Source organism: Vicia villosa, linkage group LG3, assembly GCF_029867415.1.
Source record: "Vicia villosa cultivar HV-30 ecotype Madison, WI linkage group LG3, Vvil1.0, whole genome shotgun sequence".
Lineage (NCBI taxonomy): Eukaryota > Viridiplantae > Streptophyta > Magnoliopsida > Fabales > Fabaceae > Vicia > Vicia villosa.
The window spans coordinates 33,736,953-33,760,153 of NC_081182.1; the positions used below are offsets into that span (position 1 = coordinate 33,736,953).

Genomic DNA, 23,201 nt, shown 5'->3' on the forward strand with positions numbered 1-23,201 from the left:
CGACGGTATCTCAACTTCAGCTTGCCTTCACACACCAGATCCCTCAAGTAATGAAACCTCATCTCAATATACTTGCTCTTCCCATGTACAATGGGATTCTTTGCAAGGTTGATGGATGAAACGTTATCAACCAAGAAAATGACAACTTCTCCAACATTGATACCCGACTCTCCCAACAGATTCATAAGCCACACAACTTGACACGCACATAACGATGCAACAATATACTCAGCCTCACAAGAAGAAAATGCCACCACCGGTTCCTTTTTAGAACACCAAGATATTAGTGCTCATTCGAACAAAATGATATAACCACATGTAGAATTTTAATCATCTGTATTTCCGCACCAATTGGAATCGGTATAATCGAGCAAATCGCGTTTTCTGCATGTATCTACTGTAGCAAAGAAAATTCCGCATCTAAGAGTACCGTTGATGTATTTTAGGACCCTCTTAAGTCTTAACTTTTGCTAAGTGAGACACTTTCGGTCTCTCCATAAATTTACTCGTAATACCGACACTAATTGTCAAATCAAGCTGCCTATTGCACAAGTAACGTGATGATCCATATTCTGCTCATCTTCACTTTTGGACAGTTGTAACCTTGCTTCAGCTGGGGTATTGACAGCATTACAATGCTCCATATCACACATCTTCAATATCTCAAGAGCATACTCTCTTTGATGCATGAGTAGTCCCAATTTTGACTTATGGAACTTTATACAAAGAAAATAACTTATGATCCAAAGGTCACTCATTTCAAACTCTTCCATAAGTTCACTCTTGAACTTAAAGATACTCAACTCATTGCTTCCCATGATCAACAAATCATCAACATATAAGCAAAGTACGATCACATGTTAACTTGCATCCCTCTTCACATATACATCATGCTCGGAAACACAGTCCTTGAAGCCATTGTTGACTAGGAAACCATTTGTGCGTTTGTTTCAAGCTGTTGGAGCTTGTTTCAAACCATAAAGCCCTTTCTTCAATTTGTAGACTTTTCCCGCTTGATTTGTCACAGCAAAACCAAGGGGCTATTCTACATAAACTTCCTCCTCAAGTGGACGATTCAAAAATGCAAATTTCATATCCACAGGTGCAAACAACTGGTCTTATGGTTTCTATCCTATCAATAACTAGTCTTATAGTTTCCATCCTATCAACAAGTGCAAACACCTCATCAAAATCTATACCTTCTCTTTACCAAAATTCCTTTGTAACCAGTCGAGCTTTATGCTTGACTATTTCACCTTTGGGATTTTCCTTCCCTTTATAAACCCATCTCACACTGATTGACTTTTTTGTTCCGGTATCAACCAACCCCCAAGTACTATTTTTCTCAATGGATTCCAGCTCCTCTTTCGTCAAAAACACCCACCTTGGATCACTTAATGCCTCTTCCGTGCTAACGGGCTCAGAATCGGCCATAAGTGCAAAGTGAACAAAATCACCATCATTATTGATCTCTTTATCCCGGAATACTTCGCAATCTTGGAGTCTCTAAGGAAAACCTCTTTGCCTAGTTGATCGTCTACTGTTTTATCTGATTTTGGCTTCGACAAGTTGTTGTACAGAACCTCCTGCAACTTGATTTTATAAATTTTCATTACCGTAATCGATTACATGATTCTTGTAACTGGTTACACTTACTATCATATTAGTTCCAGCAACTTCAAGAAAAATAAAATGGCGCCCGTAATCGGTTACACCATTCTGATAACTGATTAAAGGACCTATCAAATGATTTTTTTTGCTGTCAAAACTCATCAGTTCGTCGACCACAACATCTCTACTTATCATGATCCTCTTATTTGTAACATCAAATAATTTATAACCTCCAGTAGGATGATAACCAAGCAACGTGCGGAAATGCTATCAAACCAAAAAACTTTCTAATGACTTAAGCTTGGTTTAAATCTAGACTATACCTCTTCTAGAGTCACTTTATCAAGCTTCTATGTAGGACACATATTCAACAAAATTGGCGGTTGCGGAAACGGCTTCACCCATAGCTCTTCGGCAAGTCTTTTCCCTTTAACATGCTTCTAACCATGTTCATTTTCGAACGATTTTCCTCTCGGAAAGACCATTCTGATGTGGCGTGTAAGGTGACACAATCTCACGCATTATTCCTTCCTCATCACAATACTTCCCAACAGTGGCGGTTCTTGGGCCCGGCCAGGGTGGGCACATGCCCAGGCTCGGGCCCCATAAATTTTGGGTATATATGGTTAAAAGAAAAATTAAGATTCAATTAGGCACTTAAATAATTTACACCACTCTTTTGTTTATACAGTAAGACTAAATAACCTTAGATTCTTAAGGCAAAGAAGTGAAAAATCTATATATCCAATTTTAGATCGTACCATTCTTATAGCAAAAACCAAAAAAATTGGTATATTCAAGCTCAGATATGAATTACTCCTTATGCAAAATTTGAAAAATTAGTATATTTGATCTCAGATCTATATCATTTATGAAACAAAAATTAATATTGGAAAAAAATTGATTAAAAGAAAGATTTGAGATGAAACAAAGACTTGAAAAGAGGAGGAGGGAGCATGTTAAAGAAAGATGTGCAGTAGTTTCTTCTTGGGTTTTATCTTGCTTCTATAAGACTCTGAAAGAAAATAAGTAACTTAATAAAGTATAGCAAGTTTTGAAGAATGGAAGGGAGATTGTTGTTTAGTAGTAGTTTTTTTTTAGAATATAATATAGAAATAGTAGTAAAATATTATGTTTATAATACTATATCAGAGATAGATATTAAACGTGAAGGCCAGCTGTAACAAAATATAAGAAAGTGAAAGCCAGCTGTAAAAAAAAGAAAAAGAAAGAGAAACGTTTATGAGATAATGCATTAATGACTTATATATTTTATTGTTAAATATTTTTTTCCTATAAAATTATGAAATTTAACTTTTAATTCTTATAAGAAAAATTATGTTTTAGTCTTACTAAATTATTTAAGTACGTAGTTTCAGTCTTTGTAGAAGGATTAAAAAGCCATTCAAAAATAATTTTATAAGAATTAAAATATGAGACTTTTTATAGAAATTCAAATTTAAAATATTTATGGGAACCAAAAACATATTTAACTGTTTATTTTATCATTGTAAAAGTGTAGTTAATAAACAGAAGTAGGAGTGGTAGAATGAATCCGACCAGCTATGCATGTCATTTTTTTATGTATTATTTTATAGGGGTGGTAGAATGAATCCGGTCAGTTAAACATGCCAAACTTTTTTGCATTACTTTGTATGATGAATCAAGATTTTAGTCTTGAAATTTATAATAAGTCAATCCTTCGTATTTTTTTTAATATTCTATGAGCACGAATATTAATATAAATTTTTGTAATTTTTAAATTTTAAATATATATAATGCTTACACGCCCTCTCCGCTTCACCTTCACCTTAAACCTTAAATATATTAATCATGTTTGTTTTGTCCCATTTTTTGTTGAACGCATATGCTCGTCGGTCTCCTAATTCTTAAAAAAAAAACACAAGACTGTTATGTAAAACTCATCTTAATGCAACTTAATTGATTATGAACCACACTCATTATATTTTTTTTCAAACAAAGAGAAAATCCTTACACAAAATTATATACACCCTTGTTAGATAAAGCTATTTTATTTTGATCGATGACTATTTATAGATTATATACAATGCAAATTTGCGGTCTTTAAATTTTTGCCCAGACTTTATAACTTTTTTGGCTCCGCCACTGCTTCCCAAACTCATTATAGGTATATTCACCTCCACCATCCGTTTTGAGAATTTTGAGTTTGTGGCTACTTTGCCGCTCAACCATGGACTTAAATCTTTTGAACACGTCAAATACCTCATCCTTTCTCTTGATTATTTATATCCATAGTTTCCTACTTAAATCATCGATAAAGGTAACAAAGTACCTATTTCCATAATACAAGTCAACTTGCATCAGACCACACACATCGGAGTGCACCACGTCAAGGTGATGTTTTGTCCCATGACATGCATCCTTGCTGAAACTACTATTGTGCAGCTTCCCTTCAACACACTCTTCACACATCTCATCTAGAACATTGATTTTTGGTAACCCAATTATCATACCATCCCTTTGTAACGCGTCAAGGTCTCGAAAATTGAGATGTCCAAGACGGTAGTGCCACAACCTTTCTTCTAGACTTGTCATTGTAGCAAGACACATATGATCCATCACTTTCAAATCTATCTTGAAATTCCTATTGAAATTCATAGGCGCTTTAAGGACTAAAACCCTGTTTCGATCCAAAACGTGAAAAATTTTGTTTTCCATGCGAATCATGTAATTATTTTCAAGAAATTGGCCAATGCTCAAGAGATTACATTTGATTACTGGAATTTATAGCACATATTTGATCAAGTAATTCCCACCATCTCTTCTCATGATCAAAACATCATTGACCTCACCGGCCGCTAAAGTGGTATCATTTGTGAATTTCACCTTATTCTTTGTTCTTGGATTGATTTTGACAAACCAATCCTTTATACCTGTCATATGTGTTGAACAACCAGAATTTAAGTACCCCTCATCACTGCTTTGGATTTATCCTTTCCTCTTTCATCCATCCTTTGTTCATGAGCCTCAAGAGAACTTTGAATCTCCTCCTTCTCAATGTCGAAAGGTCATTCGATTCTTCAATTACCACTACAATATTGTTGAATCTTGACATAAAAGAACACAAGATCTTTGACACAACATTCTGCTCCAAAACGGTTTCTCCGCAAGACTTTATTTGATTCACCAAACGCGTAATGCGTGTTTTGAAGTCGGTGATTGTATCCTTATCTTTCATTTGAACCAATTTGAACTGTCGCTTGTGAGTTTGTAACCTTGATGTGTCCGCAAGCGCACGGATGTATCGAAGTAATATAAAAGATTATTGAACCCACAGAGATCAATGTCAACCTACTGTAATCTATTGTTGTTTTGTAAAGCTAAGGCTAATGAATGTTTGATTAAGGAGAAACTAAGAACTAAAACTGAAATAAAATAAAGACTAAGTAAATTTAAGAAAAGAGAGACCGGAATGTGATTCCGCGTTCTTCGGAGACTCTGTAACTCGTTCGCTTATAAAAATGTCAAAAATATATTTAGTAAAAAATATTAGCTTAAAGACTAAACCTCACACTCTCGTAGTTTTGAATAAAGTCACGCTCCTTAACTGTAGGATTTTGCTCTCGCTCGCCCACTTAAATCAAAGAACCCATTTTGAAAACTAAAAAAGTTAAAATTAATCCTAAAGCGCTCTCGCTGTGTTTATGATTAATGCCTAGTTTTTAATATATGATTCGACCCCCACGCTCTTGCAGTGCCGGTTCAAACCTTAATAGATATCTCACTTTCGTGACGAAATCGTGGTAGGTAATCTTTCGCTCTCGTGATAAGGTCACCTAAATTAATATTAAAAACATAAATCAAAATATAATTTTATAATAATAATTAAGCCAACACAATAATTACCAAGTACCGTCGGAGACGACGGTCCTCAAATACCGGACTCAAAACAATTTAGCAAAACATATCACTAGATGAAAATGCATTAAATATAACAATTGCAATCAAGACAAACATGGCAATTAAAATAACAATAATAATTATAAAGCAATAAATATGAACCTGAAGAAGACAAAAATAAAGAAACTGGAATTTAACTTCAATTATGTCGGCAAGCTATGATCTATGGGAGAAGAAGTGGAGATAGTGGGTGGTTGGAGGAAAATGGAGATAGCGGGAAGTTGGAAAAAGTGGAGAAATTGGACTTCTGTTTTTGTTTCTGTTTGTGGGCTCTTCTGGTATAATTAAGTTAAGCCTGTGTCGTTCGTAACACTGTGTATGCCGAGGGGCACACATAAATTCCTAGTGTCGGTCGTAACATGTGTGTGTGCCGAGGGGCACACATAAACTCCTTGTGCCGGTCATCGTGAAGGGTTGTGCCGAACGTAACATGTCTTCTGCTCTGTAGAATTAAGCAGACACTTCTGCTATTTAGCAGAAGTGTAACTTTTGGCCATTTTCTTCTCATTTCTTCCTCTTTTCTCATGCAAGCCTAGATAAATATAAATACCTGAAAACACACTGAAAATACCAAAGTGAAGCAACATAATATATGAAAACGGTAAATTAATTCATGTAAATTATGCCAAATACACGGTACATTTTCGTGTTATCAAACTCCCCTACCCTTGAACATGTGCTTGTCCTCAGACAAATAATCAATATGATAATGTATAAAATATGAGTTAAATGCAAATACATGACACACCATCAAATTGTACGCGGTTCTAATGTATTTTCGTTAGAATAATAGAAGCTCAACTCCAACACTAAAGTTACGGTAAACACACTAAACAACTCCACTTATGCAAACCATTTCGAATCATGCTATTATAGCTCAACCTAGTTCTTTTCGCTAAATTTCACCTGTTTTCATTCTAGCGCAATCACATTAAGCCTTGTATATTTACATACACATAGTAGAGTAGTCGGTTAGCGATTATGATCCTTACTAGCATGGGGTTCTGGCACATATTTGTGGTAACCTTTTCATAACCAATTGCAAGTTGCGGGAGATCGGACAGTAGTCCACTCTACCAAGTTCAGTACCAGATACTTCTGAACCAACTGACAACGGTTTACTTTGTTATTATTTGTAAGATACGCATCCTTTGTATTAAATGACCGGGTGAGGGTCACCTAACTTAGTTGGTGCATTCTTTAATCATAACAATAAAGCATCTAATTTTTTCAAATATTCGGGATCATTCACATATATTCATCGGATCTCTACATAGTTTATGTTTAAGACAGTGCAGACTGCTAAATAAACTACTCGGGGTTACTTTAAAGCTAAAGTTTAAGGTTTCAGTATAATAGGTATTCAAATTGGTCTTGCGTATACGGGAGTTATAAAGTGTCAAAACCGTAACCATTTTGTCTTAATTTCACTCAAATTTCTAACATATCTTAAAAATGGGCAACCTATATAATTTTCGAGTGTGTGTCATTCGTTGAAAAGAAAATATTGCTGTTGGAACTTGAAATTTTTGAAATTTTGGGGACATTCAATAACAACTGAAAATCACGTATAAAGACTCCACAACACAATTAGAAGACAATAAATAAAGCGATAAATGGAAAGCAGTAAAGTTCCTCCCCCACACTTAAACCAAACATTGTCCTCAATATTTTGATAAAAGATGGAAAAGGAAAAATAGAACCTGTGTGAATGCTATATCCTCTATGTGCCAAATCCTCTTTGATCCTTCTTTTCTTGTTCATATATTGGTGACACCACCAGCAGCAACATTCGCAGGAATGTCCGTGGGCACCAGGCTCATTTCCAAGATTATCATCTAAAGATTCTTCGCCTAGAGGTAGCTGAGACGTGACAAACGATCCATCTCTTTATTTTCTATAAATTCACACAATAAAAGGAAAACATTAAATTAAAAGCTCGTGGATTGCCTCCCACGCAGCGCTTGTTTAACGTCGATAGCTCGACGGCTTAAGAGTGCAAGCACTCATGGTGGTTCTCTCGAGAATGACTCCTCGGTTGAACTTTTAGTAACCATCGTTTTCCATGGCCACTTATCGAGCCATCTCACATATCCCTCACCTTTTCTTTCTTATGTGGGGTGGTTCATTCTTTTGAACTTGTGGTGGTGGTTCTGGATCTATCCTAAATATCAGCTTTTCAAGTTTGGGTTTAGTGATTTCATCCACCACCTCAAAGGTTAATTTACCCTCTTAACATTAATTATTTCCCTAGTTTCATGGTCCTCTTACTTTCTCTTCTTATGAAGACTTCAAGCAAGGGTGCATTGGTGTGGATATTTTCCAATACATCCACATACATTTTAGATTTGGAGTCTATCTTAGCTTCCACAAAACTTTGCGGGAAAGAAATCGGTGGGGTATAGGGAGGAGGAACAACAATAGGTGCTTCCTTCTCCGACTCTTCGACAACCTCCCCTTCGGGTGGTGTCGGTGGATTTTCCTTAGTCTCTACTCTTTTCTCACCAGGACTTTCCTCAAAATCATCATCACTATCCTCAAACTCATCATCACTCTCCTTAGGATTTTCACTTTGTTGTTTACTACTGGTTGCTACCACATGCAAATGTTCCTCAAGGAAGGGTCTTAGAGGTTTTTGTTCAAACAAGGAGATTTAAGTCTCCAAATCCATGTTGTGAGTCGCTAGGGACTCGACCACTGTTGTCAGTTGCCTAAGGGATTCATTAATTTGGAGACTTTGTTTTCTAAGATCTTTATTTTGGACATTTTGTGTCTCTACAAAGTTCTCTGTTATGGATTCTAGCCTAGTGTGAGTCAGTGTCGCATCGAAATCCTCCATTGATGTTTCAAAGTTGAGATTATAGGATTCTTGCGGTTCCTCAAAGTAAGTTAGCATCGCATTTTGTTTTTTAGCAGAGCGCTCCATCATCATAGATTCTAGCCTAGACCGAGTTAGTGTCGCAGAGAGATCCTCCATTAATGTGTCGAGAGTGGAATTATAGAGTTCTTACGACTCCTCAAAATATTGGATGTGGTGATTAGAGAAAATATGGTTGAGGATAATTTAGCGTCGCATTGTAATCCTCCATTAATGTTTCGAGATTGGATTTATGGGATTCTTGTGACTCTTCAAAATGTAGGGATTGGTAGTTGTATAGGTAATTTAGGTGAGAGTAAGTAAGTGACGCATTGAAGTAATACAAAAACTTGATGCATCCGCAAGCGAACAGATATATTGAAGTAATACAAAAGATTGTCGAACCCACAGAGACTAATGTCAACCTACTGTAATTTATTGTTGCTTTGTAAAACTAAGGCTAATGACTGTTTGATTAAGGGGAAACTAAGAACTAAAACTGAAATAAAATAAAGATTAAGTTAAATACAAGAAAAGAGAGACCGGAATGTGATTCCATGTTCTTCGGAGACTCTGTAACTCGTTGGCTTATAAAAATGTCAAAAACATATTTAGTAGAAAATATTAGCTTAAAAACTAAACCTCACACTCTCGTGGTTTTGAATAAAGTCACACTCCTTAACCGTATGATTTTGCTCTCGCTCGCCCACTTAAATCAAAGAATACGTTTTGAAAACTAAACAAGTTCTAATTAATCCTAAAGTTCTCTGACTGTGTTTAGGATTAATGCCTAGTTTTTACTATCTGGTTCGACCCCTACGCTCTCGCAGTGCCGGTTCGAACCTTAATAAATATCTAACTATCGTGACGAAATCGTGGTAGGTAATCTTTCACTCTCGTGATAAGGTCACCTAAATTAATATTAAAAACATAAACCAAAATATAATTTTATAATAATAATTAAGCCAACACAATAATTACCGAGTCCCGTCAGGGACGACGGTCCTCACATACCGGACTCAAAACAATTTAGCAAAACATATCACTAGATGAAAATTCATTAAATATAACAATTGCAATTGCAACAAACATGGCAATTAAAATAACAATAATAATTATAAAGCAATAAATATGAACCTAAAGAAGACTGAAATAAAGAAACTGGAATTTAACTTCAATTATGTCGGCAAGCTTTGATCCATGTGTTACATAAATTATAGGCCTAATACTAATGGTGTGGTAGTTCCTCAATGTGAGGAACTACCATTTTTACAAATGTAGTTTTCTACCTAAAATCTATGAGCAGCGCTTCCGCGCATAAAAACATGGATAGTGAAAATGTGGATGCTCCCTCCTTTTTATAGTGAATGGAAGAGGAGGTTATTTTCAGTATCATGGGAGAAGAAGTGGAGATAATGGGTGGTTGGAGGAAAATGGAGATAGTGGGAAGTTGGAAAAAGTGGAGAAACTGGGCTTCCGTTTCGTTTCTATTCGTGGGCTCTTCTGGTATAATTAAGTTAAGCCTATGTCGTTCGTAACACCGTGTGTGCCGAGGGGTACGCGTAAATTCCTTGTGTCGGTCGTAACATGTGTGTGTGCCGAGGGGAACACATAAACTCCTTGTGCCGGTCGTCGTGAAGTGTTGTGTCGGACGTAACATGTCTTATGCTCTGTAGAATTATGCAGACACTTCTGCTATTTAGCAGAAGTGTAACTTTTGGTCATTTTCTTCCCATTTCTTCCTCTTTTCTCATGCAAGCCTAGATAAATATAAATACCTGAAAAACACACTGAAAATACCTAAGTGAAGCAATATAATATATGAAAACAGTAAATTAATTCACATAAATTAAGCCAAATACACGATACATTTTCGTGTTATCAAACCTCATCACCTTTGCCTTATTAGCCCCTTCATAAGCTTTCTCCAAGATCTCCCACACTTGCTTCACCGAATTGCAATCACGAACTTTTTCAAAGTTGTCACCATCGACGCATGAGTAATCAAAAAGAGTACCTTGTAATCTTTATTCTTTTCTTCCTTGTGTGTAGCCTTCTGAGCATCGGTAGCTTTTTCCCCAAGTGGAGTAACTCCATTGTTAACCACTTCAAGAACATCTTGATAGCTAAATAACATCTTCGTTTGTTTGTACCCTTTATTGTAGTTCTTAGAATCAAGGGTTGGAAGATTAGTGGAGACTCAATCATTGGTGACGATAGTCATCTTTGCAGCGGATTATACACAAAATTCTAAAGTGAATCAATGGAGGAAATGAGTTAATTTGAGAAGATGAAGTGAGAAATTAGAGAGAGTAAATTGAGATGAAAGTGTAAATTGGCATTAACAATCAATGTTACAAATAAGTGTGCTTATACAAGCTTAGTAAAACAGATGGAATACAAAACAACTTAAAAAATAGGATAAAAACCCCAAACACGGGTTCGTAGTCGGCTACGCCAAATGCTGTAGCCGGTTACGCCTACTCAAAATAGAAAATGCAGAACTGAAATTGCCTCCTGTAACTGGTTACGCCTTTTCACGTAACCTGTTAAGCCCTTACAAAAACAAGTTCCTGCAGTCCAAAAGTGCTTATTTTTTAAGCTGCTCTCATCACTTTGCTCTTTGAAGCTTATCCAACACATTTGAATTACTATGTACATCCAATAATTTACATTTACACTTTATATTTTTTAACTCTTTAACATCAAGATGGATTAGTTATTTCTCAAGTGAACCAAGATAAAAAAGGATTTAATGATAAACCATTAAGTCCAAATTCCTCATATAGAAGCAATTCTTCATTTTTATATGCATGTGTGAATTGAGTTGTGCCAAACACCTAGAAAATTTAAATCATTATAAAATATATAAAATTTATTAGAAGTTTATTTGAGAAATTTATGTTGTTCAGAAAAAATACTAAGTTAAATGTTGTCTCTATCATTGTATTGACAATAGGTACCATCGGTAGTTCATTGATCAATGCATTTAAACTTTGCAATTTAAAATATTTTTTGATCTTTTATTCTTTATTGGGATTTTGTGAGTCTTTTCTTAATTTTTGAAGTGTGAATTTCTTAACCCACCCTATGCGTTTCTTACGCAACATGCAAATTTTTAAAAAGGCCCCTAAAAACTGGAGTTACATTTCAGCGGACGCACCAAAACCTTGAAAACATAGGTTTTGGTGGAGGAGGCCCTGCATAACAACTTTAAACTAACCAGAAATACAACTACATGTAGGAACTGGAGATGTATCTCCGAAAGCGCCCCAAATTCATATGAATTTTAAGACTGAAGAACGTTTACACACAGAAACAAATTGGAAATGCACTTATGGGATAGAACCGGAGATGCATCTCCGGTTTGTATTGGCACTTAAACGCGCGTTGCCTCCTCCCCTCCCACAGTTTAAAAAACATTTTCAAAACATTAAAATATACTAAACACCTCTCAACCCCCCATTGTGTCAAAATCATCCCATTTTGCAAAAAGTTCATCAAGAATCATCAAGCATCAGACAAAGTTCATTGTTCAAGCAGATTGAAGCAACAAAATCCATCAACTGTAAGTTATTTTTGAGCTTTTTGGAGTTACTGTAATTTCACCCAAAAATTGTGCTTTAGGGTCTAAAATTCTAGTTTTTTTAAATATTTGCAAGCTTAGGAGTCATAATAGACGTTTAAGAAATGTTTTTATTACGATCAATGACCAGTTTTTTTGAGGTCTTGGTTGCCAAGCTTCGCCACTAACAAAGCTGTAAAGTTGTTGGTGATACCAGAAATGCATTTCTGGTATTATTCAATGTTTCATTAAAATTGGAAATGCATCTCTGATTTTATCTTGTCTACATTTTTTCATTTGTATTGAGCTCGATTCTAATTATTAACGTTTGTTTCGTTATTCTATAGGAGTAATGGTTGATGAGAGAGCTTCTAGACTGAGACATGGCAGGCTTGCACAACACGCTTCTGTGCGTAGGGAAAGGAGTCATACAAATAATTGAAGATACAGATGTTAATCATTCGTTTGATAACCAATATCATAAAAGATCTCTAGAAAAGTTCCTTCCTCTTGAAAAGAAAAGAATGATCAATATGTCTAACCACGTGTTTCAACATATTAACAGACTTAATGAAACTCCAACAAATTCCAATTCTTCAACTTGGATATGTCATTATTGTGGTGAGTATGGTCATATTAAGCCATTTTGTTATAAACTGTTTGGAGATCAAAAATCTTTAGCTCATTCCAAGGCTGGTCAAATTAGCAAAAAGAGAAGTGTTAAAGAAAGAGATGTTGATCTTATAGCTCACATCTCCTTGAGAGCATCAAATAGATAAGACTGGTACTTCGACAATCGTTTCTCTAGACATATGTCAAGGGTTCAGAAGTTGTTAGTGGATATCAGATATCACCCCATAGGTGCTGTCAGATTTGGTGATGGTTTAAAGGAGAAATCAAAGGAGTAGGAAAGTTAACGTGTGCTGGTTCTCCAAATTTAGAAGATGTTCTTCTTGTGAAAGGACTATCTGCTAATCTTATAAGCATTAGTCAGCCATGTGATCAAGGGTTATTGGTCAATTTCTCCAAATCAGAATGTTTAATCAAAGATGAGAAAGATGTTGTTCTTATAAAGGGCATAAGATCTAAAGACAATTGTTACTTGTGGTAATCGCAAATAATTGCTTATTCTTCCACATGTTCAACAAACAATGAGGATGAAGTGAAGTTATGGCACCAGAAACTTAGACACCTTTATCTCATATGAATGAAGGAAATCATATCTGAAGGGGCAAGAGGTGTAAAACCACCTGATGATGATATGAGATTCTGTGTTTCCATCAGAATTTATGCTTCCATCTGTGTCTATTGCTTGTGTGCAATGTGTGTGTTACCATTTTTTACATTTACTCTATTTGTTGTCAATTTTTGGGTAAAAAAGGGGAGTAAAGTGTTAGTGTGTTTTGTTTATCCTAATTTTATGACATATGTCTTGACAAGTTTATTAGCATGTTGATAGGACTGTGCTACTGCTAAGGGGACAGTAGTTATTATGGTTGCTTGTTGGATGTAACTATTTAGGGAGAGCAAGAAAGTCTGTCATGCTAGTTCTGCTACTAGAGACTGAAAGACTTGTGTGCATGATGCCTTACTTGATGTTTTAACATCTTACCTGTTTTGTGAGGCTTTTATTATCATCTGTTGCATATGCCTCTGATATGTGAACTTGGGTAGTTCATATTTAGGTTGTCCCTCTGAGGGGGAGTACTTGTTCTGTATGACATGGGAGTAATGGATCTGTCTAATTGTACAAGCTATTGAGCTGTGTTAATGTGATGTCAAATCACATGTATGTACACCTTGTAGTTCGTACAAAGTTTACATGTTTTTATGTAGCTTGTGTTTGTGGTTTTATTCCAATCTCCATGACTTAATTGTGCTTTGGTTGTTTTAGCCAAAATTTTCCAAACTGGGAGATTGTTAGTTCCATGATTTTGTGATTGAAATTAATTTTGCTAAAACATGGTTCTTAACTGATGTTGAGTAAGATGTTAAAACATCTTGACCAACTGTCATGACAGGTTCAATTGTCATGTGTTTTGACAAATTTTCTATCAGATGTTGTGACATGCTACACCAGAACATCAAGATAATTCAGGTGGTTTTAATTCCTTGAAAATTTGATTGAAAAATATGATATTATGGAAGACTCAGGCACTCATACAGGCGCATCCAATCAAGAACATTTTAGGGACAATGCAGATTTAATTTGGTTTCATAAAAAGTATCTTGGAGACTTTTTAGGAAACTTGGATTTGATTTGATTTGTTCCTATTTTCTGTGAAGATCTTGCAGCTTATTAAAAAAGAAGACTATTGGATTTAATTCAAGTCCAAGCCCATACTGCAAGAGTCTATAAATAAGGACTTGCTAAACCTAGGGTAGCAAGCATTCACAACAAGAAACTGTGGTTGCAAATAAGGGTTTGGATTTTAAGAGTAGTTCAAGTTCTTTGTGTTTTTGTTTGTATGTCACTCATGTATCTTCTAATACATTGAGGTAGACTAATTGTTCCCACTCACGAGCTTTTAAGCAAAGAGTTGAGTATTGTTCTTGGTTGAAGCTTTTAAGCAAAACCAAGTATTGTTTATTGGAAGTGTAATCTTTTATTTGTTTCTTGGTACAGTCACTGGGATTGTGGATGGTGCTATCACTAAGGTGATCGTGGGAAGTGAGAGGGGGTTCTCATATCTAGGAGGTTTCTAGGTAGAAATTTCATAGGAGTGGTGATTAGGTGATAAGTTGTAAACTGAGATTATTTAGGCTTTGAACTAATACTATTATAGTGGATTTCCTTCTTGGCTTGGTAGCCCCTAGATTATGTGAGTTGCACCAAACTGGGTTAACAATTGATTGTGTTCTTTTATCTTCTGGATAGTTTCTATTTTAGTTAAAGAATTTTTCTGTCAGCGGGTGATGTTATAACATCTGTCTTGACATTGTGGTTTGTGTTGAGACATCTGTCTTGACATCTGTATTGCAAGTGCCAGAATTTCAATTGAGTTAGGTTAACTGTGACTGAGTCTACAATTTCCTTCTTCATCTTATAAATTTGATATTCTTGAGAAAGAAATGAAGACTTTAATTCATCGAGAGAGAGAGAGAAGAATTATGACCTAGATTTCACAAGGGAAACAAAAGAATTGTAATTTGTGGGAAGAGCTTCAAGAATTAGCTCAATTTGATCTCTATGTAAAGCTAGATCTCCGATTGACACGATTGTATCAACAATGGCGTTAACACTAGAAAGAAACTCATTAATGGTTCGCTTGCCTTTTAATAGAATTTGCAACTCTAAACTAAGTTGCCTCAAATTATTTGTCATCTGCTGTGCCAATAAGAATAAATTTTGTCCCACACTTTCCACGAGTAACAAAGAAGAAGAAAAACGATATAAAAGATACTTTAAAATGGTGGATAATAGCCATATGCATAGCAGAAAGTCTCGTTCCTACCAAGTTACATATCCAGGAGTTTATGTCTGTGAATCATGATCAACAACAAAGAGGAACCGCTCAGGGATTTATGGTCTAACCATATACTTCACCTTTTTCATACCTTGAAGTATGCCTTTAACCACATGTTTCCATTGACATCTATTTAATTTGTTAAGCTGGACATAAATTTGTTGTTTAGAAGTAGAATTAGTAGGGTTGTGACTTGATCATGATCATCATGTATAGCTTGTGACGACATAGAAGCCATGGCAGTGAGCACTCAATCCATGCATGTGAATTCAAGTAAAGACTCTATAATACCATGTTAGAAGATGATAATCATGAAGATAAGGAGAGGAACAAAGCAGAAGTACTATACAATTTGAAAAAATTATTAATTTCAATTTACATTATAGGTATTTATAGTTGGTTGTAGAAAGATAACTCACAACTGAGTTCCGAACTGAATTACTAACAGAGTTCTTAACATAATTCTGACTTAGTGGAAGAGAAGTGAATTGGGCTAATGTTCAATTCTAATTTCAAGGAAACTTAAATCATACTCCTAATAGAAATAAACAATTACTCTACTTATTATAATGTTTGAGTGTATAAGTCATACAATCATCACATATGCATCTTATCCAAAATGGTTGGGCAAGTGGAAAAATGGTTTTCCGTGCGCAAAAGAAGTTGGGCCCGAAAGAGAAAAAGTATTTGTTTTAATCTAAAATTTAATAGTACTACATTCAAGGTTGTTAAAATCGTGATTTAAAACTTAAACTCTAGATTTCACGTTTTTATGTGAGCACTTCGTGTTAAATCGTATGTAAAAACTTTTTAGCATAAAATCATATTCCAGGACAATTTTAAATTATTGAATTTTGCTCTTTGACCCGATTTTATATTTTTTTGTCCAATTTTAAAAAGTTCATTTTATATTCTGACGCATAAAAATTTCTTCGACGCTTTTTATTTTATTCACATTATACGACCTCTCCCACGGTTTTATGTTTTGGACATGAAAAATCATGATGATGAAAATATGCAACAACCCATGTTGTACTTAGAGCATGTTATGAATTTGTTGTTTCAAACAATCCTTCAACTCCACCTTCATAGATCCTGACAGACCCTCACATCAGGGCCGACCACTTGGTTCTAGAATGTTTGTATGATGAATTTTTTTGTTATTTTTCCTCTTTAGCCTTTTATTTCCTTATTCCTTTAAAGCGTGTGATTCCATCATATTAACACGGGTTAACCTTAAAGAAAAGCAAACCAAATTTATTTTTTAGGCTAAATTGCAGTTTTGATCCCCTGTTTTGACATTTTCACGATTTTGGTCCCCCTATTTTCTTTTTAAACAGTTTTGGTCCCCCATCCCAATTTTGAACCAACTGTTCATGTACGGTCATGTACTGTTCATGTACGGATCATGACAAATTAAATACATATATAAACCAAAAAATTTACTTTTCTTGTCCCACAGTAAAATGGCTCTACTATTTCACACATATTAAAAAGTATAATATTAAAAAAAATAGTATTTTACTAAAGTGTTTCATTATAAACAAATTTTATTGATTCATTGAATAATTAATGATTTTGGTCTAAATTTAGACAAAATATATTAATTATTTAATTAGGGATGGCAATTTAGCCCATCCCTAGTGGGTACCCACAAAAAACCCCATATCGGGTAGGGTAAATACCCATTAAAATGGGTATGGGCACGGGCACGGGTAATTACCCATTAAAATATGCGGGTATGGGTGCGGGCACGGGTACCTTACTACCCAACCCGCCCCATACCCACACTACATATTTCTATAATGTCATTTATATTATTATATAAAAATGCATGATTCTAATTTTTTTTTAAAATATATCGTTATTAAATCATTACACATTTTAATAAAAGTGTTTATTTGTTTCTTAACTCAACAATAACACACATAATTTTTTTAATATTGTTAAAAAGACTTAAATTATATGATATTTTGTAATTAAACGATTTAATTTTACTATAAATGCGGGTAAACGGGTATGGGCATTGAGGTACCCACAGGGTACGGGTACGGGCATGAATATTGATACCCACGCGGGTTTGGGCTCGGGTACGGGGGTTTTTTTAAACTGCGGGTATGGGGACGAGTACTATAGTACCCTGCCCAAACCCTGCCCATTGCCATCCCTATATTTAATAAATATATTAATTAGAACAATTAAAAAAAATTATATTATAAATTAAATTGTATCATTGATTTTTGGGACACTTTACTATTAGTGATTTTTGTATATTACATTACAAAAAGAATTTTAGTATTAACGTGTTGTAAAATATTATATATACAGAAATAAAGAAAATAACATACTTTATACTTTTTTCTATCTTAATAGCGGTCGTACTTGACCATTTAGTAAACATTAAGAAAAATAAAATAAAAAAATAAAAAGACAATAAAGTTTTGACAAATTTACTTTTATTGACCATCAATGTAATCTTATTACAATAAATATAAAATATAAAATAATAATTTGGTGCAGTTTACATAGACTGTATTAATTACAGATATAAATAGAAAAAATAAGTAAAGATAAATCAAAAATTAAAATCGCATTTTCTTGTAAATGGACAAATTTTAAAAAAGGCAATAATTAATTTAATTTAATTTAATTTAATTTTCTATTTTATATGGCTGGTATGGTGTACCCAATTCTGTCATTGAATTAAAAAAAAAAAAAAGTGGTGTATGCTTATTCATTTGTGGGTGTTTTTCCTTTCCATAGAATCTGTCCTAAAATAGCCACAGATTCTGAGCACTCACTCATTATCCTCCTCCTTCCAGAAATCAGTGTGCACTACCCCCAAGATTGAAATTTTTTTCCATTTTAAAAATGATATAATATAAATACAATATTTATTATTAATATATTTTTATTCACTAAATTTCATCTCATTTGACTGTTTTGTTTGCAATAATATTATTTTTAAGTATTTAATTGAGTAAAGTTGTAAATAAATAAAAAAAACTAAATTGCCAACAAATTTAATGATATAGTAAAGTTTTAAAATTCACGTATATCCCAATTCATGTAATTTAAAAAGAGTTATTAATACACAGTACTGGTACTGTACTCCATTCACATGCTTCCAACTTCAATTTCAATCGTCCACTCTCTCTGTCTCTCTAAATGGTGACAAACAACCACCGCCACCACATGGCTTCTTCACCTTCATTCTTCAAAACTCTCACTCTATTATTATTACTATCGCAACACTTTTTAACCGTTGTTATTGCTTTCACACAGAACATCACAGATACCAGTCCACCTCCGTCTCCCGTTCCCGACGACGCCGCCACTACCAATTCTCAACCTCAACACAACGCCTACACGCGAATAAAACCAAGCGTGGCGATTCTCGTTTGCGTTTTCACCGTTCTTTTTTCTCTCACCTCTGTTCTGCTCCTCTATGTAAAACACGTCAATTATATTGCCTCCCCTGGCGAGATAGGTAGTGTCGAAAACGGCGGAGGTTCGTATTTTAACGGCGGGAGAAAAAACTCCGGGATAGACCGTTCGGTGGTTGAATCGTTACCGATTTTCAGATTCGGATCACTTACTGGTCAAAAGGATGGTTTAGATTGTGCGGTTTGTCTCTGTAAATTTGAATCCTCGCAAGTTTTACGGTTATTGCCGAAATGTAAACACGCTTTTCATGTGGAGTGTGTTGATACGTGGCTGGATGCACATTCAACTTGTCCTCTTTGCCGTTCTAGAATCGATCCTGAAGATGTTCTTCTCGTAGTGGAAGATAAAGATTCATCATCATCATCAACATCAGCAACGCCGTACCAGATTCACAACCAGAATCAGAAGGACGAAGAAAATGAAAATGAAAATGCTATGGAAATTGAAAGAGGAAGAATGTCAAGAAGCGAGATTTTGGAGATTTATCGAAAGAGGCATTCGTCGGTAGGGGAAAAGGAATGGGAACGAGAACGAGAACGAGAAAGGAAGAAAACGGCGTCGTTCAGATGGTCTCTGGATAGTTCTAGAAAGAAGAGCGAGAGTAGCATTGGGCTTGGGCTTGGTTGTTTTGCTGGGCCGAGAAAAGACGGGATGTTGTTAACGAAAGAAGAGAGTAGCGTGGAGCGGAGAAAGAGGTTGGAACATAGGATAATTGTGTCACCTTCCGTGAGGCTCCACCAGAATCAACGGTGGAGTGATGTGCAACCGTGTGATATGTTGTATCTAACTTCAGAGATGATGATAATGAGTGGTGGAGTAAAGAATGTGAATAGGAGGAATAATGAGAGTAGTTGGAGTGGCAGGGGAGTAATTAATTCGAGAAGTGTGTCTGAAATCACGGGGCTCAACAGGTTCCAAAGCAACAACACACAACAACACAGCAATAGTAGTAGTAATAATAATTGTTAGTATTTCTAATAAGTAACATTGAAATTCATTTCATTAGTAATGGCAGTGTTATGATTTTGTTATTTAAGAGCGAGAGAAGAGAAGCTACTATGTGTTCTGACTCGACCTGCCACCTTGTTGGTGTATTTGTATCTTACCGTAGCATAGCATAGCATTGCCATTTCTTATTGAGAGAGGCTAACACAGTTAGAATATAAAAGTACTGGTACTTTTTATAATGAATGGAGTGTTTATTTTGTATAATATTTTAGTGTATGATTTTGAAAATGGCGACGTTTGTTGGATTTATTTGGGTGGAATAGAAGCAGGGATATGGAAGGGATGGATGGGTGGGGTAAGGTAGAGAGACATAACTGCGGATACCAAAGCGGAGAGTGGGGTCGGGGGATTTGTGGTGCGTGGAAAAGCACGTGATGTTAAATGGAGATCCCTTTGTCCTGTCTTTCGCAGTAATCAATTATTTCTTACCTTTCTCTATTTCACTCGCTCCATGCATCGCATTCACCATCAACACAGCATAGGTACAAACGTACGGACGTAAAGGCTAAAGTTAAGAGTTAGGATTCGTGTTCTATTGTAGAGCTCGAGGGAATATGTGTATGGCAACATCCTTGGATTTGAAGTTGATAGAAAAGGACCTAACAATTACAAGCTTTTGCATTTTATATTTTTTTTGTTCAAGATAGAATCAAAAACTTAATAAAAAAAGAAAATCTCTCTTTACATTTTTATGAAGTGAGCGCACCACTGAAAATTTCAAAATATTTAAATTTATTCAGAGTTGTAATTCTGAATTGTATGAGGTTAATTCATATATATTTATCCAAAGTCACCTTTCTTCGTTAGTAAATCAAGCAACCATCTAATTTTTGAAAAAAAATAATTCGAAAATCATCTGCGAATATTTGTGGAGTAAATTCAAATATACATCTCCGAAGTCTTGCATGCATGTTTCTTGTGCATAAACATTATATTGAGTTTGTGGTTTTTTTCAATTTAAAGTAATTTTAATTCGATTAACATTGTCATTATTAGTTTCAAATATTAATAAACACGAATAACATAGAATAGAGTAATGCGTCAATTAAAAAGAAAGTCAATCATAGTATTTAAATCATTCTCAAAGTATCAAAAAATATACAAAAACATCCAAAAATACAATGAAAGGCATAATCTACTGAGTATGGCTAATCCTAACACCCCGACTCCTCCTCTGCCTTCAATAACCTAAGGCATTTCGTGCCTCGGTAAGAATGGAATGTGTTAGGACAATCGCGGCATTGCCACCTCTCTCAAACAGTCCAAACTCTATGCCATCTCCTGTCATCTGCATAATTGACAGGTCGAGAACATATCAATGACATGGTTATCCATGGCATGTTCATTCTACAGGATCTCCTCATGAGTAGACCTAGTTAGGGGGTGTTCACGGGCCAGTTTGGTTCAGTTTTGAATGAATCAATATCCAAATCGATTAAAATTATATAGATTGGTTTGGATTGGATTTGTAATTTTTTGGGATAAAGCTCAAACCGAACCGAGAAACAACGGGTTGGTTTGAGTTGGATTGATCGGGTAGATAAATAATGCAAAAATATTTAAAAAAATAATTTATTTATGGAAATTAATATTTCATAATAATATAAATAAATAGTATTTAATAGTATTCAATTGTAAATATTAAACTAGCCTTTTTTTTCCTTAATAGATTAAAAATATCTAACATAAAGGCTTTTGATTCTATAATTAATTACTTGAGTTAGTATCATAATGAATATGTTTCATAACTATATGCTCAATTATCACAATACACTAATAATTTTCTAATAACTAAATAAAATAACATAACTTATCCAGATATAACATTTCACTTTTCTTGTTGAAGTTAAATGTTTGGTAGTAATTTTCATGGTAATTAATTATGATTGGTTTGAGTTGTGTTTGCGGGGAGAAAATTGAAAATCCGATGTCCGAAGCAATTGTATTTGGATTTCATTGGTTTGGTTTGGTTCTTACCCGAACTGAAAAAATGTTCAACCCAAACATTATGGTTTGGTTTGGATTGCAATTTGGTTCAGATTTACCCGAACCAATGAACACCCCTAGGCCTAGTGAACGTCCAGGAGAGTTTTGTGTCAAGACAAGGTGTGACAGATAATGGGACCAAGTCATGTAACAGTCCACATAAGACCACTGAGTTGTGGCTAGCATACTCTGATACTCCTCTAGTACTAGGTGACTCTCAAAATCCACCATAATGTCATCTAGACGTTTGTCGACAATGGTCACAAGAGCAGTCTGGAAAGGGGGCCTTGGAATGATTTGCACGTATCCAAACTGTCGCATTCACCGCTCTGAAAGATACTTGCAAATGATACTACTCCCACATGTCAGTCATCCGGAGTATAATGAAATGTTGTCGAATGGAATTCTCTTCTGATGAGAAGTGTATGGCATCCAGTCGTTGTCATCGTGCTGAGTCCGGTCAATATACACACTAAACAGTACTACAACAACATTCTATTTGCGCAAGTGATAGAGGCAGGCACGTAGGTAATCTTCAGTATACCCTGGCAAACGATCAAATTCATGTATGCGGTAAAAGTAGGCAAGGATCCATCCCTGAAAATAAATAAGAAAAAATATTAGTAACAAGTGTGAAAAAATATTTTTATCTTAATAGTGGCTATGGAAATTACCGTCAACAGTGTGTGGGAGCCTGTCATTTGATTTATCCCCCAAATAGAACATTTGCTCAGCTTAGAGTGCAAGTATACAAAGCATGCGACCCCCTAGTTCCACTCGTGAATGACCTCCAAGTCGATGAAATACTTAAGGTATGTCACATCTACGTAGGTTGCACTTTTGTCCACAAACATGGACGTGTCAACCAAGAATAGGAAGTAACACCTCAATGCACACCCCCTATGGTATCCAACCTGTGGATCATCGCCTTCAGGATCCTCGGCCAACTATAAGTTATTTTTGTACAACGTCTCCAACCAAAAAACTTGGCATGTGCATCGCTGGTGTTCACACACTGCATCAGGGCATTAATTGGGTCGACTCTCAAACGCATCACCATCATATCCATTGCCTCATCGCGTCTAATCCTTGAATGATCAAGTAACCTACCTCTGATGGAAAGGTATAGGATGCAAGCAACACATCTAATGTAATCGTCATCTCGCCAATGGAAAAGTGGAAAGATGATGTTTCTTTATATCATCTCAACAAATGTCCTCTGCATGCCATGGTTGATGATGTTATACCCGGAAATACCGGAGTACCGAATCACACTTAGGGACCACTCTTGTTATGGCTAAGGAAATCTGTGAATCTT

General features: G+C 35.2%; 1 protein-coding gene across 1 annotated transcript; it reads left to right on the forward strand.

Moving 5' to 3' along the window:
* The first annotated feature begins 18,570 nt into the window (after nucleotides 1–18,570).
* LOC131655362 (RING-H2 finger protein ATL43-like) lies at nucleotides 18,571–20,436 on the forward strand. The gene has a single exon (XM_058925244.1). The coding sequence runs from the start codon at nucleotides 18,611–18,613 to the stop codon at nucleotides 19,856–19,858; it is 1,248 nt and encodes a 415-aa protein (XP_058781227.1). The 5' UTR covers nucleotides 18,571–18,610; the 3' UTR covers nucleotides 19,859–20,436.
* The last annotated feature ends 2,765 nt before the right edge of the window (nucleotides 20,437–23,201 follow it).